Here is a 16,816-nt window from a genome sequence, read left to right as displayed (position 1 = left end):
GAACCCAATTTAATAAACCGTATTTTAAGATTAACTACGCATTGAGCGAAAACCAATTTCTATTTTTTTTTCCAATGCCTGCCAAAACATCAAAACCCACATTTCTAAAAACCAAATTGCACACAAAAGATATTGGGGCAACTCAAGCTGCGCAACTTAAACACATAATTACCAATACAAATACTTTAAACTATGACGTAGATAGCTTCAGCTGATCTACATATAGCCAAATTCAAAGTTCAAGACTTGAAATCGGGCTCAAAAACTGGAAATTTCACTTCAATTAAGCAGCTTTTCAGAATGTTTACAGCTTAAATATGCATGATAACAAAAAGAATCATCCTTTGGACACTAACCGAAAAACCCTAATTTATATTATTCAAACTACAGAACCTATGATGACAAAACAGTTACAGAACCTACCATTGTATGATCAAGATTTGAAACTTTCATTAGCCCAGCTTTGAACAGATCCATGACTATCCTATATCCAACGCAAACCTGCACTGAATTATAATATACAAAAAATACAAACATCAGAAAAACCATTCCAAATCCAAATTCAAACATATGATTCGAATGACATGATGATGGACACACACACACTACAACAAAACTTGCCAGAACAACAGAAAGCGAAAAACAAAAAAAAAACAAAAAACCCTAACCTTACAAACTGACCCAGAAGAACAAATCCCGGTTACCTTCAGGACAGGATATTTAATAGGAGAAGCACTACATGAACATATGCAGTATCGGTAGGTCTCGGGTTCGAGACTTGGGAGCAGCCTCTCCATAAAATGGGGGTAAGGCTAGCCGACATTCACCTCTCCCGGACCCTGTGTAAAGCGGGAGCCTTGTGCACTGGGTACGACCTTTTTAGGCTAAGGTTTATACGAGATCGAGCAGGAAAGATTTGTCCTGGGGCAGATTTCAAATCTGGCTTCATCTTGGCTATCCTCAGATCAACAAAGCAAGACCCAACTGATTTAGCTTCTATGCCGACATTATGCTTTTGACCACTGGACCATATACCTAAACCCTATTGATGTTTCCATGAATGCTGTATACAAAATCGCAGTGTCTAATTTTTGTTGAATACAACAATATTTCTGACCGATCAAACTACTCTGAACTTCCAACCTATTGTGTGTAAACCATCACCTGTTGGGACTGCCTTGATCTCAATTAGAACTAAGCACAAACTTTATTACAATTCAACTGACCCAAAGCTGATGTGCAAAGATTTAGGTTAACAATTGAGCCGGTCCAAGCTCAAGCTCGATGCTTTGTACTTTGGGATGAGCTTGGGCAAGGCTCAGCTTAATCCATTCCTCTTGATTGACGCTCTTACTCTCTTAATAATAACTCAGTACCAGCATAGCAAACCTTACACATACTGGCAATTCTTATCACGCCAATAGCAAATGCACAACAATAATAGAGAGCCAATTGTATTACAAAATCAATACAATAGTATGATAAATGTAGTTTGCACATACTATATGTTGCTTGCACATACTATCTGTTGCTTAAATCGTAATAATTTATATTATATTACCACAAGGTATGAAGCTAAACCACAGACCAAGTAGTACTAGGTAGACAACAAGTTTTTCTGACAGCCATACCTCTTGTAGTTCCGCTAGAGAATCTAAAGTTCACTTTGATGAGTCAACTAGATCAGAATATGCTGTACTGACACCCTGATGTGAATCACAAAATAAAGACCTAACTGGCTTCTGCAGACAACCTCTCGGGTAAGAACATAATATCTTAACATGTCAAAAAGCTACAAAAAAAAAAGGGGGAAAAGCAAAAGCAACCTGTGGTAATCTATTTGAATTTGAGAATGCTTTCTGAAGCAAGAATCTGAACTCAAGAGCTTTGTCTCAGAGAGCCTTCGGGAAATGAAAAAAAAAACATAAAAAATGGGTAAAATAAACATCGATCAGACAATAATCCGCTACATAAATATTTTTTGTCAACTTTAAGGCTAGGCATAAAAAGAAGCTCTAATCAAGGAGCAATAATTTCATGATGAAAAATAAAACCTATTTCATGGATATGACAAGAGCTATTATCTTGAACAATGCACCTTTTGGTTCTTCACTGCTTGACCTTTAAGAAGATCTTCGTCCTTTAGATTCTTTAAAATATCTCTGCATGGAAAGAGGGAATAAACGATGAACAAAATTAACTTCATACATCCGCCTATACCTATGTATAGATGTATGTTCCTTCTTTTTATCTCGAACTCAATAATTGCAGACGCATGTATGACTTCTGTAACCTAATATCAAATTTCGTCACCAACCTCCCAACTGCTATGCATATTATCTCCTAAACTCACATTATTTAGTTCTACGTCGTCAGTCTAATTAAGCATCACAAGTTTATAATAAAAAATAAAAGGATTGTGAACAGAAGTCTCTTACTGCTCCTGATTACGAAGATTCATGTATTCTTTCTCGAGTTCTTCCATCTCGGCATCTTTATTATCGTTTTTCTCATCACCATTTTCCTCTTCCCCTTCTTCTCGTCCATCTTCTTCCTCATTTTCTGATTCTTCTTCCTCCTCCTCACCGTATTGCTCATCATCAAAGTCATCCTCTTCCTGCTCCATCTACATCACAAATCATCAATTAACAACACAATCACCAAAACAAAACCAGATAACTACCGAAACAGAACAACAGAATTACAAATTAAACTAACATTCAGCTCATCGCTGTCGAAGTCACCATCGTCCTCAAACTCACTGTCACTGTGACGAGCCTTCCTCCCCATTGGACCGCCAGACCCCTAGAAATTCTAGAATCGATGAAATTTCCTTTTTTTATTTGAAGCGAAACAAATGATATGTATACAGAAATATATATATATATATATATAGAGAGAGAGAGAGAGAGAGAGAGAGAGAGAGAGAAACCCTAACCTTCTGAAGCTGAAAGAAGAAGGAAGACAGCGAGGGTTGGAGAGTGGCGGAGACAAGTCTGAGAAGCAGCTGCAGGGTTTGGGTTTGGGGGTTTAAGCATTGATATGGAATTTACCGGGTTGGAATTACCCGATTCTAAAACCCAAACCCGGCTGCTAAACGTAGTTCTCAAATCTGAGAGAGAGTCCTTGTCAGATCCTCTTTGAAAGGATTCCGAGGATCCTTCAATTATATCTGTTTATCATGTATTGTGTGGTTAGTTTTCATCAAATATTATTTATATTCAATTTTAAATAAAAAAATTTACAAAGATTTTTGACCGCACAATATACTATGAACGAATGTGATTTAAGGATTCTGAGATCTTCACAAAGAGGATCCGGCGAGGATCCTCACTCCCCAAATCTATCGATTATTTCCTCCCTCTTCGATCAAAAGACTTTTAGGTCTGAAATGGGCTTCGTGGGCCAGTTAGGCCAATATTAGACTGAGGGCTGGTTTGGTATTGCTGTACTTTGAAAAAAAAACTGTTTCTGCTATGCTGTGAGAATAAACAGATGTGAAATAAAGCAGCAGAGTAGTTGGTAAAAGTTTTTGTAAAAGTGCTTTTGAAAAAAAAAAAGCAGTATTATAGTGTTTGGTAAACTTTTATGTAAAACAGATGTGAAAAAAATCCGGTTTTTCAAAACTGGGTTTTGCAGCTTCTTGTTTTTGGCTTTTTTTCACCAAAAACTGTGAAAAAAAAACTGAAGATGAATGTTTACCAAACACAAAAACAACTCCCATCTTTTTTTTATACTAGCTTTTTTCATAATCACCTTAGTACCAAACCAGGCCTGAATAAGGTCCGTCTCATTTGATTTGCACTTTGTTGCACACTTAATAAGGGTGACTTATATACTACCACAATCTGGTAGTAAATCTCTTGATTCAGTTAGTGTTAAATTTTATATTGGACTCATTTAAATGGCTAATTCAATACTAAATTATGATATTTGAAGGGGTGTGATATCCATACAACCCATTTTACTTCTCACACACCCTTCTAATTTTCGGCCGTCGGATCGGATGAATTGAAGAAGATCAACGGACAGAAATAGCAAGGGGTGTGTGAGAAGTAATTTGGGGTGTGTGGATAACACACCCCTATTTGAATCATTGTGCGGCTAATTCAAACCCAACACCTCTTAAAATATAATAGAGACTTACCTAAAATACCTAAAATAGTGGTGATAGATTGGCAGATGTAACCCAAGCCAATTTTATAACAATTTCCCTCTAAATCTCTCCCATCTCCTCCAATCCCTCAATTATGGCCATGTCTTTTGTTTGTGGATTTGGAATGAAAGAGTTAGCACCCATATTTCTTGTTAATCTTTCTCGCATTCAAAACAAAACACCACAATTTTCATAAAGTGGGCACCACATGTTGGGCTTTAATATGCTCGAACCAATTCAAATCGGTTTTTTTTTTTGCTCATATAAGGTCGATTTTCAATGAAATGAGTTGAAATCAAACAAAATAATACTCGTTAATGAAATAAGTCGATATAGAGCTTTGCTATGTTCAGCTCATAAAGCTAGTGAAATGCTTGTACATTTTTATCAAATAGCTCGAATTTGGTTCAAACTCGACTTGTTTGTTAAAGCTTGGCTCATAAGTGTACCTTATCTCTATTACAAAATCCAACGATACTTTTATCTGAAAAATATTCAAATAATTATATATACCTAATCCCAATGATTAATATTAGACCCAATGGAACATGGCGTACTAGGATTGATTAGAGCAACTCCACCATACCAAGGCAATTATTGTTCGGGCTATTGAGTAAAGGCAATTACTGCTTAGTGAACAATAACTACCCGTGTGCATCTACACCCCAAAAATATATTTTTTTAAATTAACAAGAAGATAAATATATGTTTAATTTCGAATAAGATTTTTAACTGATCTCTTCACGTGTTATGATTCTGTAATTTGTAATTTTTTTTTATAATTTCTAATATTTATTTTTTTACCTAATTAATATGAACCTTTTATTACATTCTTTTTTGTAATCCAACAACCCAAAAAGTGCCACATGAGCCACAATAGCTAATAAGTTTTTTTTTTTTTCAAAATTTTCCTTTCTTTTGAATTTTTTTTGTTGAAAAATCTGGACTGTATGATAGAAATCTTGTGCAAATCAAATGGTTGAAGGCCCCTAGCACTACAAGGTTGGTCGGTCCACTTGCGCTCACAAGTATGTGAAGCCCAAGCCCCTAGCCCAAAATAAAAATAACGTAGGTGACGTCACACTCCCTAAAATGCTGGATTGGACGATTTAGCCCGAGTGAGTAGTCGTGCCTTCGTCTTTTTACTGTAGCTAGACTTGTTTGGGTTGGGGTGGAGCTCATTTTGTTGGTTTTGGTAGATTGAATCGCCCAATCCTTCTTGCAATTGGAGGGGTGAAGTTGCTCTCATGGGTGGTGCTTTCCACACACTTATTTTTACCGTCACACACTACTTTTAATTTATGGTCGTTGGGTCGAATAAATTGAAGAAAGTCAAGGAACAAAAGATAACAAAATTGTATAGTATAAAAGATTTTTTAAAAATGATGTATAAATAGCATTACCTTTAATTATATGTTACATAAGGAGTTGAATATAAAGTAGTATTAGACCTCATTTGGCAGCTCGTATAATGAATCGGATAAGATTAATTATACAGATCCAATGTTTGATGCAGTTAGGTATAAAATAGTCGGGGGATTAATAACACGGTCCAGCCTCTTTTATACAGGCAGCACCCGCTTACTAATACTCTCGAAAGGCAAAGGATATAATTAGTCTGGCAGTGAATCAAAAACACGTTGCGCACTCCCTTCCATTTTCAATCAGAAACACGATGTCGTCTGGTTTCTCATATTATTCTCCAACCCAACGACTTATTTCTACGTTCTCAAAGATTTGAATCATAATCTCTCTGTATCCCTCCTCTGGATGTGGAAATTTCAACAAATGTAGAAATTCTCAACAACTGTCTAACTCCTTGGAAATCCTGTCGAACCATAATCTCTTTCTCCCCACACAATCTGGAAATTTCAATAAATTAGGAGAGATTTCATCTTGTTTTTCGGTTTCAAAGGATTAGAAGCCATGGAGATGATGGTTTGTGGTCGGTGGTGAGAATCACAATGGTGGCGGTGTTGTGCTGTTCTGTTTTTTTCTTTCTTTTTTTTTCTGATTTTCTTTAATTCTTCTTATGTGTAGTTGCTTTTTTTTCTTCATTTTACTATCAATCATTATTTCAAATTATCAATAAAAAATAATTATAATCTAAAGTTCTATTAATCCAGCACATAATCAAACATAGTTGAAATTATGTTTTGCTTTAATCTGGGGAATTTTTATTTGCTTCTTGTTTTGAATATAGGATTTGAAAGTCTTTAGGTTTCTAGATAATAACAGACATAATATAAATAATACGACTATTAGTCCGATGTTGCACCAAACGCCCGACTAATTTAGTTAGTACTATCCGACGACTATTTATCATATCCGACTGAAATAGCCAGTACAATTCGACTTGCCAAACGAGACCTTAGTGTCTTAGCTCCAACACGAATTTTTTTTGAAATCCAACACTACCACACGTGCATGACCACCCAACCTATCATTGAAGTATTTTATATACAAGAGAATTAGAGCTGAAAATTTAAGCAACAATTTGATTTTGATTTGAGCACATCCAACCACATCTGCACACGTGTGCCTTGCTGAAGCTTGTTCCTTGCATTTTCATGGTTCCAATCAATTTTATTTAGATCAAATAACTACTTTTTGTCTTAATCATTTTATATAAGGGAGCTTTAATGAAAAAAGTTTCACGCAACAAATTTGCATTGAAAAACACATTAATGAATGATTTTTAATGAAAAATTTTGAAGAAACATTTGTCGTTTTTGTGACGACCTGTCCCAAATTAATATATATATTTTATCCTCGAATGCGTGAAAATGATGATTATGCCCTCGAGGCTTAGGGACGTTGATGTACGTAGATAATTTTAAATTATTTTCTCGCTGACGTAATTAAATTGTACTTAACGTCACGAAAGCGTTGACGCGAGTTAGGGCCGAGTTGGGTTCGTCATGAAAATATTACGAATAAACGAATGTGTAATCGGGCTAAGGAAATGGACCAATCACCAAACCTCCTACTTTCTTTGGTCCAATTAAAATTTAAGGTTGTTCTTGGATCATTTACTAGCCCTATATCTCATGGCCCAATCAAGGCCCTGCTTCCCTTATTTCTGCCCAATCTAGTGACCAAATACACGCACACGTGCTAAACTTCACCATTCATCTCTCCCTCTTTCTCGAACACTCTCTCTCTCTTCGTACACCTAGACCCCCAGCTCACAAACCCCTCCAAAACTTCACAGATTGAACACGAACTTCACATCATCATGTTCCCCAGGGTCTCACTATCCTAGTGATACCTTTGGAACGAAGAATGGTTCACGGGAACTCGAGAACTTAGGAGCTTTAACGGGGTGCCCTGTTTCCCCGACGTGATCGCCAAAGTTTCACTTGGTTTTAAGACTCAAAAAGGTATCAACGCCACTCCCCCAGTGTTTTAAACAAGTTTTGGTTAAGGTTGGACGTCGGAATAAGCTCGACTGTGGGTTTCCAGGTTTAGCTGGTTTTTCCAAAGGATTTTTCCGGCTATTTTCCATTATATTTTGGACTTAAAATAGGTAAGGTTGTGTTCTACTCTCTGAGAGCTTTAAATCCATATAAAATTCATGAATTTTGGTTGAAAAATGAGTGAGATATTGAAGTTTGAAGTTTTTCCAGAAATCGGCGATACAGACGGCGGCCGATGGCAAATTCTGGCGAAGCCACTAGAGAAGATAAGGAATATTCGGTCAACTTTGACGGAATATACTGACGGCATCAGGTAACATCGTTAGTTTTTAGACGGAATATTCCCTAACGCCGTTAGGGATTCCGTTAGTGTGCCAGGCACGTGCCTGCGCATGGCCGGCGTGTGAGGGCGCGTGGGACGTCGGAAACCTATTCTAAAAATATGGAGATGCTCGTGGTGTTGAGTGGGCCACGATGGTATATTCAAACATTCCAATTGAGCAACGTATGAGAATTTATTACACGGTTTTGGTTATGTGCTTAAAATTAACGTTAAAATAGTTGTTTCACATATAAGTGAGACGTTTTTGGAGGACGAGCACATCCAAGCGAGACTCGGGGGTTACGACCCTGCTACATACTAGTGAGTGGGCTTTTGGCTTTCTATAAATACGTATATATGCTTTACATTTTTCCCAAAAATTGTTTTAAATGGATTTACATTTTTTAAATGCCATGTCAATTGCATTACATTTTAGTATGTGCATTAGTATAGATATGCATATTATTGCATGACGCTGCGGACGCTCAAGTAAGCTTCAGGTGAGTACATATTGATAATAATGACTGTAGTGTGTATGGTTATGTATAAATACATTTAGTGCTCATTATCCTGCACCCCAGTATTAGTGCACCACCCGAGGCCAGGGCCTAAACTTCACATGATCGTTCACCTCCCGCACCACATGCTCACCTTGGATCCAAGGCAAATGCTACCCTGTCGTACATACCACCTTAGGTGGTTCTGGCTCGTATGTGACTTGCGATACTTCGCATAGCCTTCACATGATAGTAGCACTTGAGTGTACCTATTTACACATAGTCTATCGTACATACCACATTAGGTGGTTCCGACTCGTGTGCAGATTTAGTAGATTAGCTATAGGTTCAGCCGTACAGGTTGCGTTAGGTGACTCTGGCTGTCATATCATTTTGCATTGATTCATTTTACCTGACTTACCTATTTCATTGTTGAGATACTTGACATGGCATATACTTGGTTTTTGCTACTCTCGAGCATGATTTCTATATACGTATGTATTAGTACTTTCTGGAAAATTATACGGGTTTTACGGTGAAGAGTTATTATTTTTTGAAAGTGAAATGGTTCTCAAAAGCTTTGTTTTTTGCCCACTCACGTTTTCTGTTTTGCGCCCCTCCAGGCTCTAGTTAGATGTTCGTGTTGGTGGCTCACGAGGACTGTACGACGGTTCTGACAGACTTCAAATAATGTAGGAACTTATATGATTATCTTGAAAACCCACCAAATCCTTCTCACAATCCAAAATCCAAATAACCACTTAAAATCCATAAAATTACAATGAAATCGATACCAAAATGCACCAAACTGATAGGAGCATATTTATGCGACTTAGTTAGCTTGTTTTCTTGCACTTTTATAGTTAGTTTGTGGTTATTATAGTGTTTTAAGCTATTTTCATGTATTTGTAGGTCTAAATGACAAAGTTGGCAAGAAAGTGCAATTTGGAGCCTTTTGAAGCAATTTTGAGCATAAAATGGATATCACATGCTTGGAGTCAAATGGATGGACGAAATTGAAGATCAAAGGAGGCAAGAAATGAAGAAATGAACATGAAGAACAAAGAGTTCAGAATTGGAAACCAAAGTTTCTAAAGTTGGAAGTTGCTATTCTTGGAGGTTTCCATTCTTGAAAGTTTCTACTCTTGAATTGGAAGTTTCCTAATCCTTTTTCAGCTTTGTTCTAAGCCCATGCCGCCCCCTAGGGTCCTAATCCTTTATTTTCTGCTAAGTTTAAACCCTAATCCATCTACCATATGGTTGTGCCGCACCTAGTGTTCTAGAAGCCTAAAAAATCTGCATAAAACCCTAATTCTTTTCTCCCTTGGATGGGCCAAGCCTTTTATCTCCAAAACCCTAACCCTTTCCCATCAGATTTTGTGGAAACCCTAGCCCATCAGATTTTGTCAATGCTTATGATTTCCATGGAATTTAATGATCTTTGAATGTATCTCTATCATGTTGTTCATATAGGGAACTTGAGAAGAATCATTTGGGTTGTTGCATGCATTCATCCAATTCAATGAATTTAGGGAAATTTGATAGTTAATTTGTGCATTCACTATTAATTTGGGGCATTGTCGTTCATGGTTTAAAGAAACAATACTGGAAATTGATTTATGTTGCATATGTTCATGTGTGGAGAAGGATCCTTTAACTAGCTTTTCACCCTTGAATTCATCTTAATTTCGTTTTAGTTTACTTTGATTTGCAATTTGTTTAGTTTTAATTCAATTTCGTCAGAAATCAAACACCATTTTCTGTTTTATGTTATTAGGTCAAAATCTATCCTAATTAGGTTCTTTAGAGTGTTTTGAGTCAATATAGGGTAGGTTTAGTCCATAAACATTGTTTGGGTCTTAGTTTAGTCTTAAATTCGTCCAATTTCATCTCTAGAATCTGTTTTGAGTCTAATTGTTAGTATTGTGCTGTTTTGAGTCTTTTAAGTGTTTTCTGAGTTAGTTAAGTTACAATATGTTTTCTTTTAAACTTTTGAGTCAAAGTAAGTTATAATTTCGTCCAAATCACTTGTTAGGTTTAGAATTGAGTCAATTTCACTTAGTTTTGCAGATTTGGGTATTTTAGGTCAGTTTAGAGTCTATAGAGTCTATTCTTGTGTTTTTAAGTCTAGTATAGTGTTTTAGAGTTTGATTTGAGTAGATTAGCAACCCTAGTTAATTCTCGATTTAGAACGATCTCTACTTACATCTTTGCTACAATTGTCATCAATAGGGTTTAATTTGTGTGTCAAGTAATTTTCACATCACAAACAACAGTAAAAAAAGAAATGCAATAAAGGCAAGGATGAATTCAACAGCCCAAATAAGCAAAAAGATTCATACCTCAATTGAATTTTGAACTTGATTCTCGCTTAAAAATCTTAATCTACATAACCAAATTAGTATTATTAATAATAAAGTAACATGATAATGTAGCAAACAACATGGAAAAATAAAATCTAGTAAAGGTAAAGATCAATTCAACAATCTAAATAAGCGGAAGCATTCATACCTGAACTGAATTTGCAGGTTGATTTGTCGCTTAAAAATTATGATCTGCAAAACCAAATCAATTTTATTAACACCGATAATTTAAGATTTGATATGAAAAAATGAAAAAAAAAATCTATAATACAGGCCTTAAAATACATTATAAGCTCAATTAATACAAAGAAAGAAACAATACCACACCAAACAATTTCATCGACGCCATGCCAAAAATTTGGGGGTTTTTAACTTTAATCCTTTAATAATATTAAAACTTAAACAAACCTGGTTTTAGATTACATATTGATTATAATTGACACACCCCGTCCCGAAGGATGGCGTGCTGGCCGTCACGTGAGTGTGACGTAACCATTTACACAGTTCGGAAGCTTTAAAAAAATACAATTACTATGATGAAACACCTTAGGTTGAGTCCTACTTTTGTGAATTCTGTCAAAACACCGCTGGATTCCTCGTGGCCACCAAAGCTCTGCTAACTAGAACCTGGAGGGGCGCAAAACAAAATTGAGTGGGTCAGTAAAACAAAGTTTTTCGAAAACATTTCATTTAAAACATTTCTAACCCCTCACTGTAACACCTGTATACTTTCCCAGAAAAGTAGTACATAAACATATATATATCATCAAAAGCTCAAATCACAATCCTTCATCGCTTTTCAAAAAGAATATGTCATGCCATGTCATATGCCAAAATATAGTATGAATGCATCAATATAAATCAGGCGAAATAATAAATCAACCGGAGACCCTACAGTGGTCCTGTACGACTGATTCTATAGCTCAATATCCCATCCAGCCGGAGTCACCAACTGTGACCTGTACGGCCTTGCCGGAGTCACCACTGTGACCTGTACGACACTACACTGCACATAAGTCGGAACTACCTATGGTAGTCTGTACGACTAAGATGGTGAAATAATACGCTCTAGTGCTTCTCTCATCAATCATCTGTGCACATAATCTAAGGTCACCTACCAGTCGGAACCCCTCTAATGGTCTGTACGACTGGCATGTCGGAACCACCTCTAGTGATCTGTACGACTAGCATCTACTTGGATCCAAGGTGAGCGTGTGATGCAGGGTGAATAACATAAGCACTAACACCAGGGGTGCAGGTTATGAGCTCTCAACATAATTCACATCATCATTCATTCATATAAACCATATAAACTCACCTGATACTCACCTGTGCGTCCACAACACCAATTCACATATATATATATATATATGCATCAATATCAATTCATATAATTTATAATATGCATCATGGCAATTGAAAACATACTTTCATATAAATTCAATTTCTGGGACAATTAATAGTATATAGGTAATACGAAAAACAAAAACTGCCCACTCACCTGGAGTTCGCCCAACAACTCCGTAGCACCACACATCAAGGCGTCAAGATGATCAGCGCTTAGAACAATAATCAAATCCAACCTTAGAATTCATATCGATAGAATATATAACTTATATAAGACACGTCACTACGTAGTTCGGTCCGGAAGATCTGCAACTCAGATTTCAAATCCATAACTTCCAGAGGTCCACCATATACCTCTAGGACATCATCCTAAAAATTCGTTACCATCCAACAGTCGGATCTCCGTCAATTTCCAAAACCAAGTGACAGTTAACATTCTATTTTATGAACTTACAACTCTAATTCCAAAAGATCCGTAAATCGGATTCCCGATCCGTAAGTTCCTATAATCCTCAAATATTACGTAATACAACGTATCAAAGTTTGGTGATGATCCAACGGTCGGATCGTCAATTCACATTTTCACCTAACCACGAATCGAAACGAACTTAGGTTCAATTACTCAATTTAAGTCCATCAATTATCAAAACTGAACCTAGAACCTTAAACACATGCTAAGAATGACATTGGCGGGCCATTGGCCACGCGCCGCCGCACGGGCCGCCGCGGGTGGCAGTTGGCCGCCCCGGCTCGCCGGAAAAATCCAACTATTTCCAAAAATTCTCAAAAAATACAAAATTGAAGATCTAAATGAGTAGAGTAAACTTTATGCCTGAGGCCAAGGCCAATTTGGCCTGGAAACACTTCAATTTTGCCAAAACCGTGAAGAACCCTAGAAATGGGTGCTTTCAATTCGACCTTCAAATCAACTACGATGCTCCAACTACTGTTTGGGCTTTGTTCTAGGTCTCAAGAGGAAGTTATGGGTGGTGGCAATTGAAAGAAATTGCTGCGGGATTGGGTGATTCGAACCAAAGCCGCCGCTCCCTTCCTTACGTGTTCCTCCATTTTCAAGGCTAAACGTCTCCAAATTTGAGATGGAATGGGTAGAGGGAAGGTCGTGGAGGGTTTTACAAGGGTTGGTTTGATGCAATTTGTCGGAAAAATGGGCCAAAACTCGTCGGAAATGGCAAGAGCACCGACCGGGTCGGGTTGCCAATCTGCGGGTCGTGATTCCCCGTTCCTCCCTTCCCTCCTTTCTCCTTCTTTCTTCTCTTCCTGATTGGTCAACTCATCTCCTCCTTCTTCGATTCGTCTGCATGTTTCCTCTCTTTTTCTTTTGATTAGGCAGCTTTGCCCAATCACTTTCTCTTCCGTTTTTCCTTTCTCCCCGTAACCTTTTTCTTCTTCTTTCCCAATTTCCTAATAACAACTATTAAAATAAAATAATAAATAGTAAAAACATTACTCTTAATCCGCTTCTACTTGTGCCAACGCACCCATTTTAACGAGCATTTCCGGAATATGCTAAAGGGATATTTCATACACCTTACTAATCATTGATCAACGAAAATCAATACCCTCGTCTCTAAGGCATTTTCGTAAAATCAAGTTTTTAAAATTCATAAAATCATAAAATTAGAAACAGGCTGTCACAATAATCCCTTTATATGTCTTTAATTCAAAATAATTAATTTGCATTTTATTTAATGTCTTCCATTAAATATTTAAATTTATTAATACACAAATTTTAATTTTACCAAAAAAGAGTTTTTTAATTTATTAATTTAATTCAATATTCTTCAAACTTGAAAGACTCAATTAATGTACCTAAGTGTTAGTACCGAAATGTATTATATTGAACTAATGTATTTAAATGTTAGAACTAATGTATTTAAATGTTAGTACCGAAATGTATGTACCGCAATATGCACCGAAATATATTATATTAAATTAATGTACTTAAATGTGTGTACCAAAATGTTAGTACCGAAATATATTATATTGAATTAATGTACCTAAATAATATATTATATTGAACTAATGTATTTAAATTGTGACGACTCGTCCCAAATTATTATATATTTTTCTCCCCGAGTGTGTAAAGTGACGAATATACCCTCGTTGGCTTAGTGACGTGGATGTGAATATGCAATTTTAAATTATTATTTCTGCCGTCGTGATTAAATCATACTCGACGTCACAAGCGCATTGACGCAAGTTAGAGTCGAATCGATTTTCTAACGGAAAAGTTACGGCAATTAATGAGCGAGAATGGGTAGAAATATATTTTAGGGTGGATTATATCTATTCTTGTCCACCAATCACCTTAATTCCTACTTTATTGGGCCCAATCAGATTTTGGGTTTGATTTCATTTTTCTTTGGGCCACTTAACATAACTCTCTCTCCCCCCCTCACGGCAGCCCAATCAGGGCTTGTGATCATTTATTCTGACCAATCTCGTGCACTCACACACACATACACCCACACACATACGCACCATTCTTCTCTCCCTCACCTTCTCGACTTTTCCTCATCCGTACACCGTAGCACCCAAACACCCAACCATCATCAACTTGCACGGATAAAGCTTTTGGAAATCACCATCACACTCCTCTCAAGCTCTCAAACCTAACCATACCCATAGGTTCTAGTTTTGGTGAGATTTAGCTGTTGTTCCACGAGCTCTGGCATAGTGGGAATTTGAGACTTGTGAATCGCGAACGATTCACAAAGTTTTAAGGCTCGAGGAAGCTTTTATTCAACTTCTTAGAGACCCTAGACTAGATTTGGGACAGAGTTGACGTTGGGACGCGTGGTTTCGAGAAGTTGCAGAGGTAGCTAGATTTTCCAAGTATTTTTCCGACCATTTTTCATAGGATTTTGTGTACGATTGTGTTATATTCTTCAAGAACTTCAAATTCATATAAATTTCATGGACTTTGGTTGAGAATTGAAAAAGATATTGAAGTTTGAAGTTTTTCCAATTTCTGGCATAACAGACAGCGGTCGGTGGCGGATTCCGACGAGACATTGGAGAAGAAGAGAAATATTCTGTCAACTTTGACGGAATATACTGACGGCGTCAGGTAACTCCATTAGGATTTTAACAAAATATTTTATTATTTTAACGGAATATTCCCTAACGCCGTTAGGGATTCCGTCAGTGTGCCAGGCACATGCTTGTGCGTTGTAGGCGCGCGTGGCCGTGCCTTGGCTGGTGCATGAGGGCGCGTGTGGCATCTAAAAATTATTCTAAAAATATGGGGGTGCTCGTGTTGTTGAGTAGATTATGTTGGTATATTCAAACACCTCATTTGAGTAACGTATGAGAAGTTATTCCTAAGGCTTGTGTATGTGCTTTAAAATTAATGCAAAATTAGTTATTTCGCATATAGGTGAGACGTACCCTAATGACGAGCGTGGACAACCGAGGCTAGAGGGCTACGATCCTGCTACTTATCAGTGACTGGGCATTTTCTTTCTCTCTCTCTCTCTCTCTCTCTCTCTCTCTCTATATATATATATATATATGATATGGTTTACAGAACGTTTTCTTAAATGATTTATACTTTGAATGCCATGTCGTAATGAGTTGCACTTTGAGTATTGCACAGTTACTTGTGAATTATATTGTGTGATGCTATGAAGACTCAGGTAAGCTTCAAGTGAGTATGATGTGATTGAATGGGTTGTGTTGCATTGGTATGCATATATTTATTTAGAACTCATCAGGGCTGCACCCGATATTAGTGCTCTCGCCCGGGGATTAGGGCACATCCTTCACGTGATCATTCACCTCCTGCACTACACGCTCACCTTGGATCCAAGTCTGGTGCCAGCCTGTCGTACAAACCACAATAGGTGGTTCCGACTCGTAGGTGACCCGCGATTTATCGCACAGCCTTCACGTGATCGTAGCACTTGAGTGTACGTATTTATAACTATCATGTTGTACAAGTCACATCAGGTGACTCCGACTTGTGTGCTAGCCTAGGTTGATGAGCTATGGTTCTAGTCGTATAGGTCACATTAGGTGACTCCGACTGGCATGTTATTTATATTGATTCTACACCTAGCTTACTTGATTTAAAGTTGAAACGTTATGACATGGCATATTTTGGGTTTCACTACCCTTATGCATTGCTTTACATATATACGTAGTATTATTTTTTTGAAACTATACGGGTTTTACAGTGAGGGATTATTATGTTCAGAAAAGATAAATGTGTTTTTAAACGTTTTGTTTTTGCCCACTCACCCTTTTGTTTTGCACCCCTCAAGGTTCTATGTAGCTGATCATCTTTGGATGGCTCACGAGGACTTCCCGGCGGTTCTGACATATTCATAAATAAGTAGGGATCTTCTCCCTGTTTTGTATAATTAGCACTTAGTTGGTTTGACTGCACTGTTGGATTGCCTATGCTCTGAATACTTGTATTTGGTACTTGACCACTTTCACGCACTTATTTAGTATCACTAGTTAAATTAGCTTAGGTTGGTTTTTTATTTATTCGCATTTTCTTAGTATCGTATACACTTCTGTTGCACACTTGGCTACATCACCTTCACGTGAAGGCCAACACGTCTCGACTTCGGTCGAGGTGTATCATAAATGTTAGTATTGAAATGTATGTACCGAAATATATGCACCTAAATGTATTATATTAAATTAATGTACCTAAATGTGTGTACCGAAATATTGAATTA

The 16,816-nt window shown here is 37.1% G+C and overlaps 1 protein-coding gene and 1 long non-coding RNA gene across 2 annotated transcripts in view; both read right to left on the bottom strand.

Annotated features, from left to right (window-relative positions):
- LOC126582879 (uncharacterized) overlaps positions 1-16,816 on the bottom strand; it is a 52,495-nt gene that overhangs the window by 3,086 nt on the left and 32,593 nt on the right. The window contains exon 7 of the mRNA XM_050247112.1: positions 424-501. Coding sequence (XP_050103069.1) covers positions 424-501 — 78 coding nt within the window. The remainder of the gene's footprint in view (positions 1-423; positions 502-16,816) is intronic.
- Positions 9,093-10,930, bottom strand: LOC126582949 (uncharacterized). The gene is made up of 3 exons (XR_007609636.1): positions 10,906-10,930; positions 10,737-10,779; positions 9,093-9,154 (listed from the first exon to the last, which is right to left on the bottom strand). It is a non-coding gene; the product is annotated as an uncharacterized LOC126582949 (long non-coding RNA).

Source organism: Malus sylvestris, chromosome 2 (genome assembly GCF_916048215.2).
Source record: "Malus sylvestris chromosome 2, drMalSylv7.2, whole genome shotgun sequence".
Lineage (NCBI taxonomy): Eukaryota > Viridiplantae > Streptophyta > Magnoliopsida > Rosales > Rosaceae > Malus > Malus sylvestris.
Note: the sequence above shows the minus strand (reverse complement) of the source record. Positions and strands in the feature narration are given on the sequence as shown.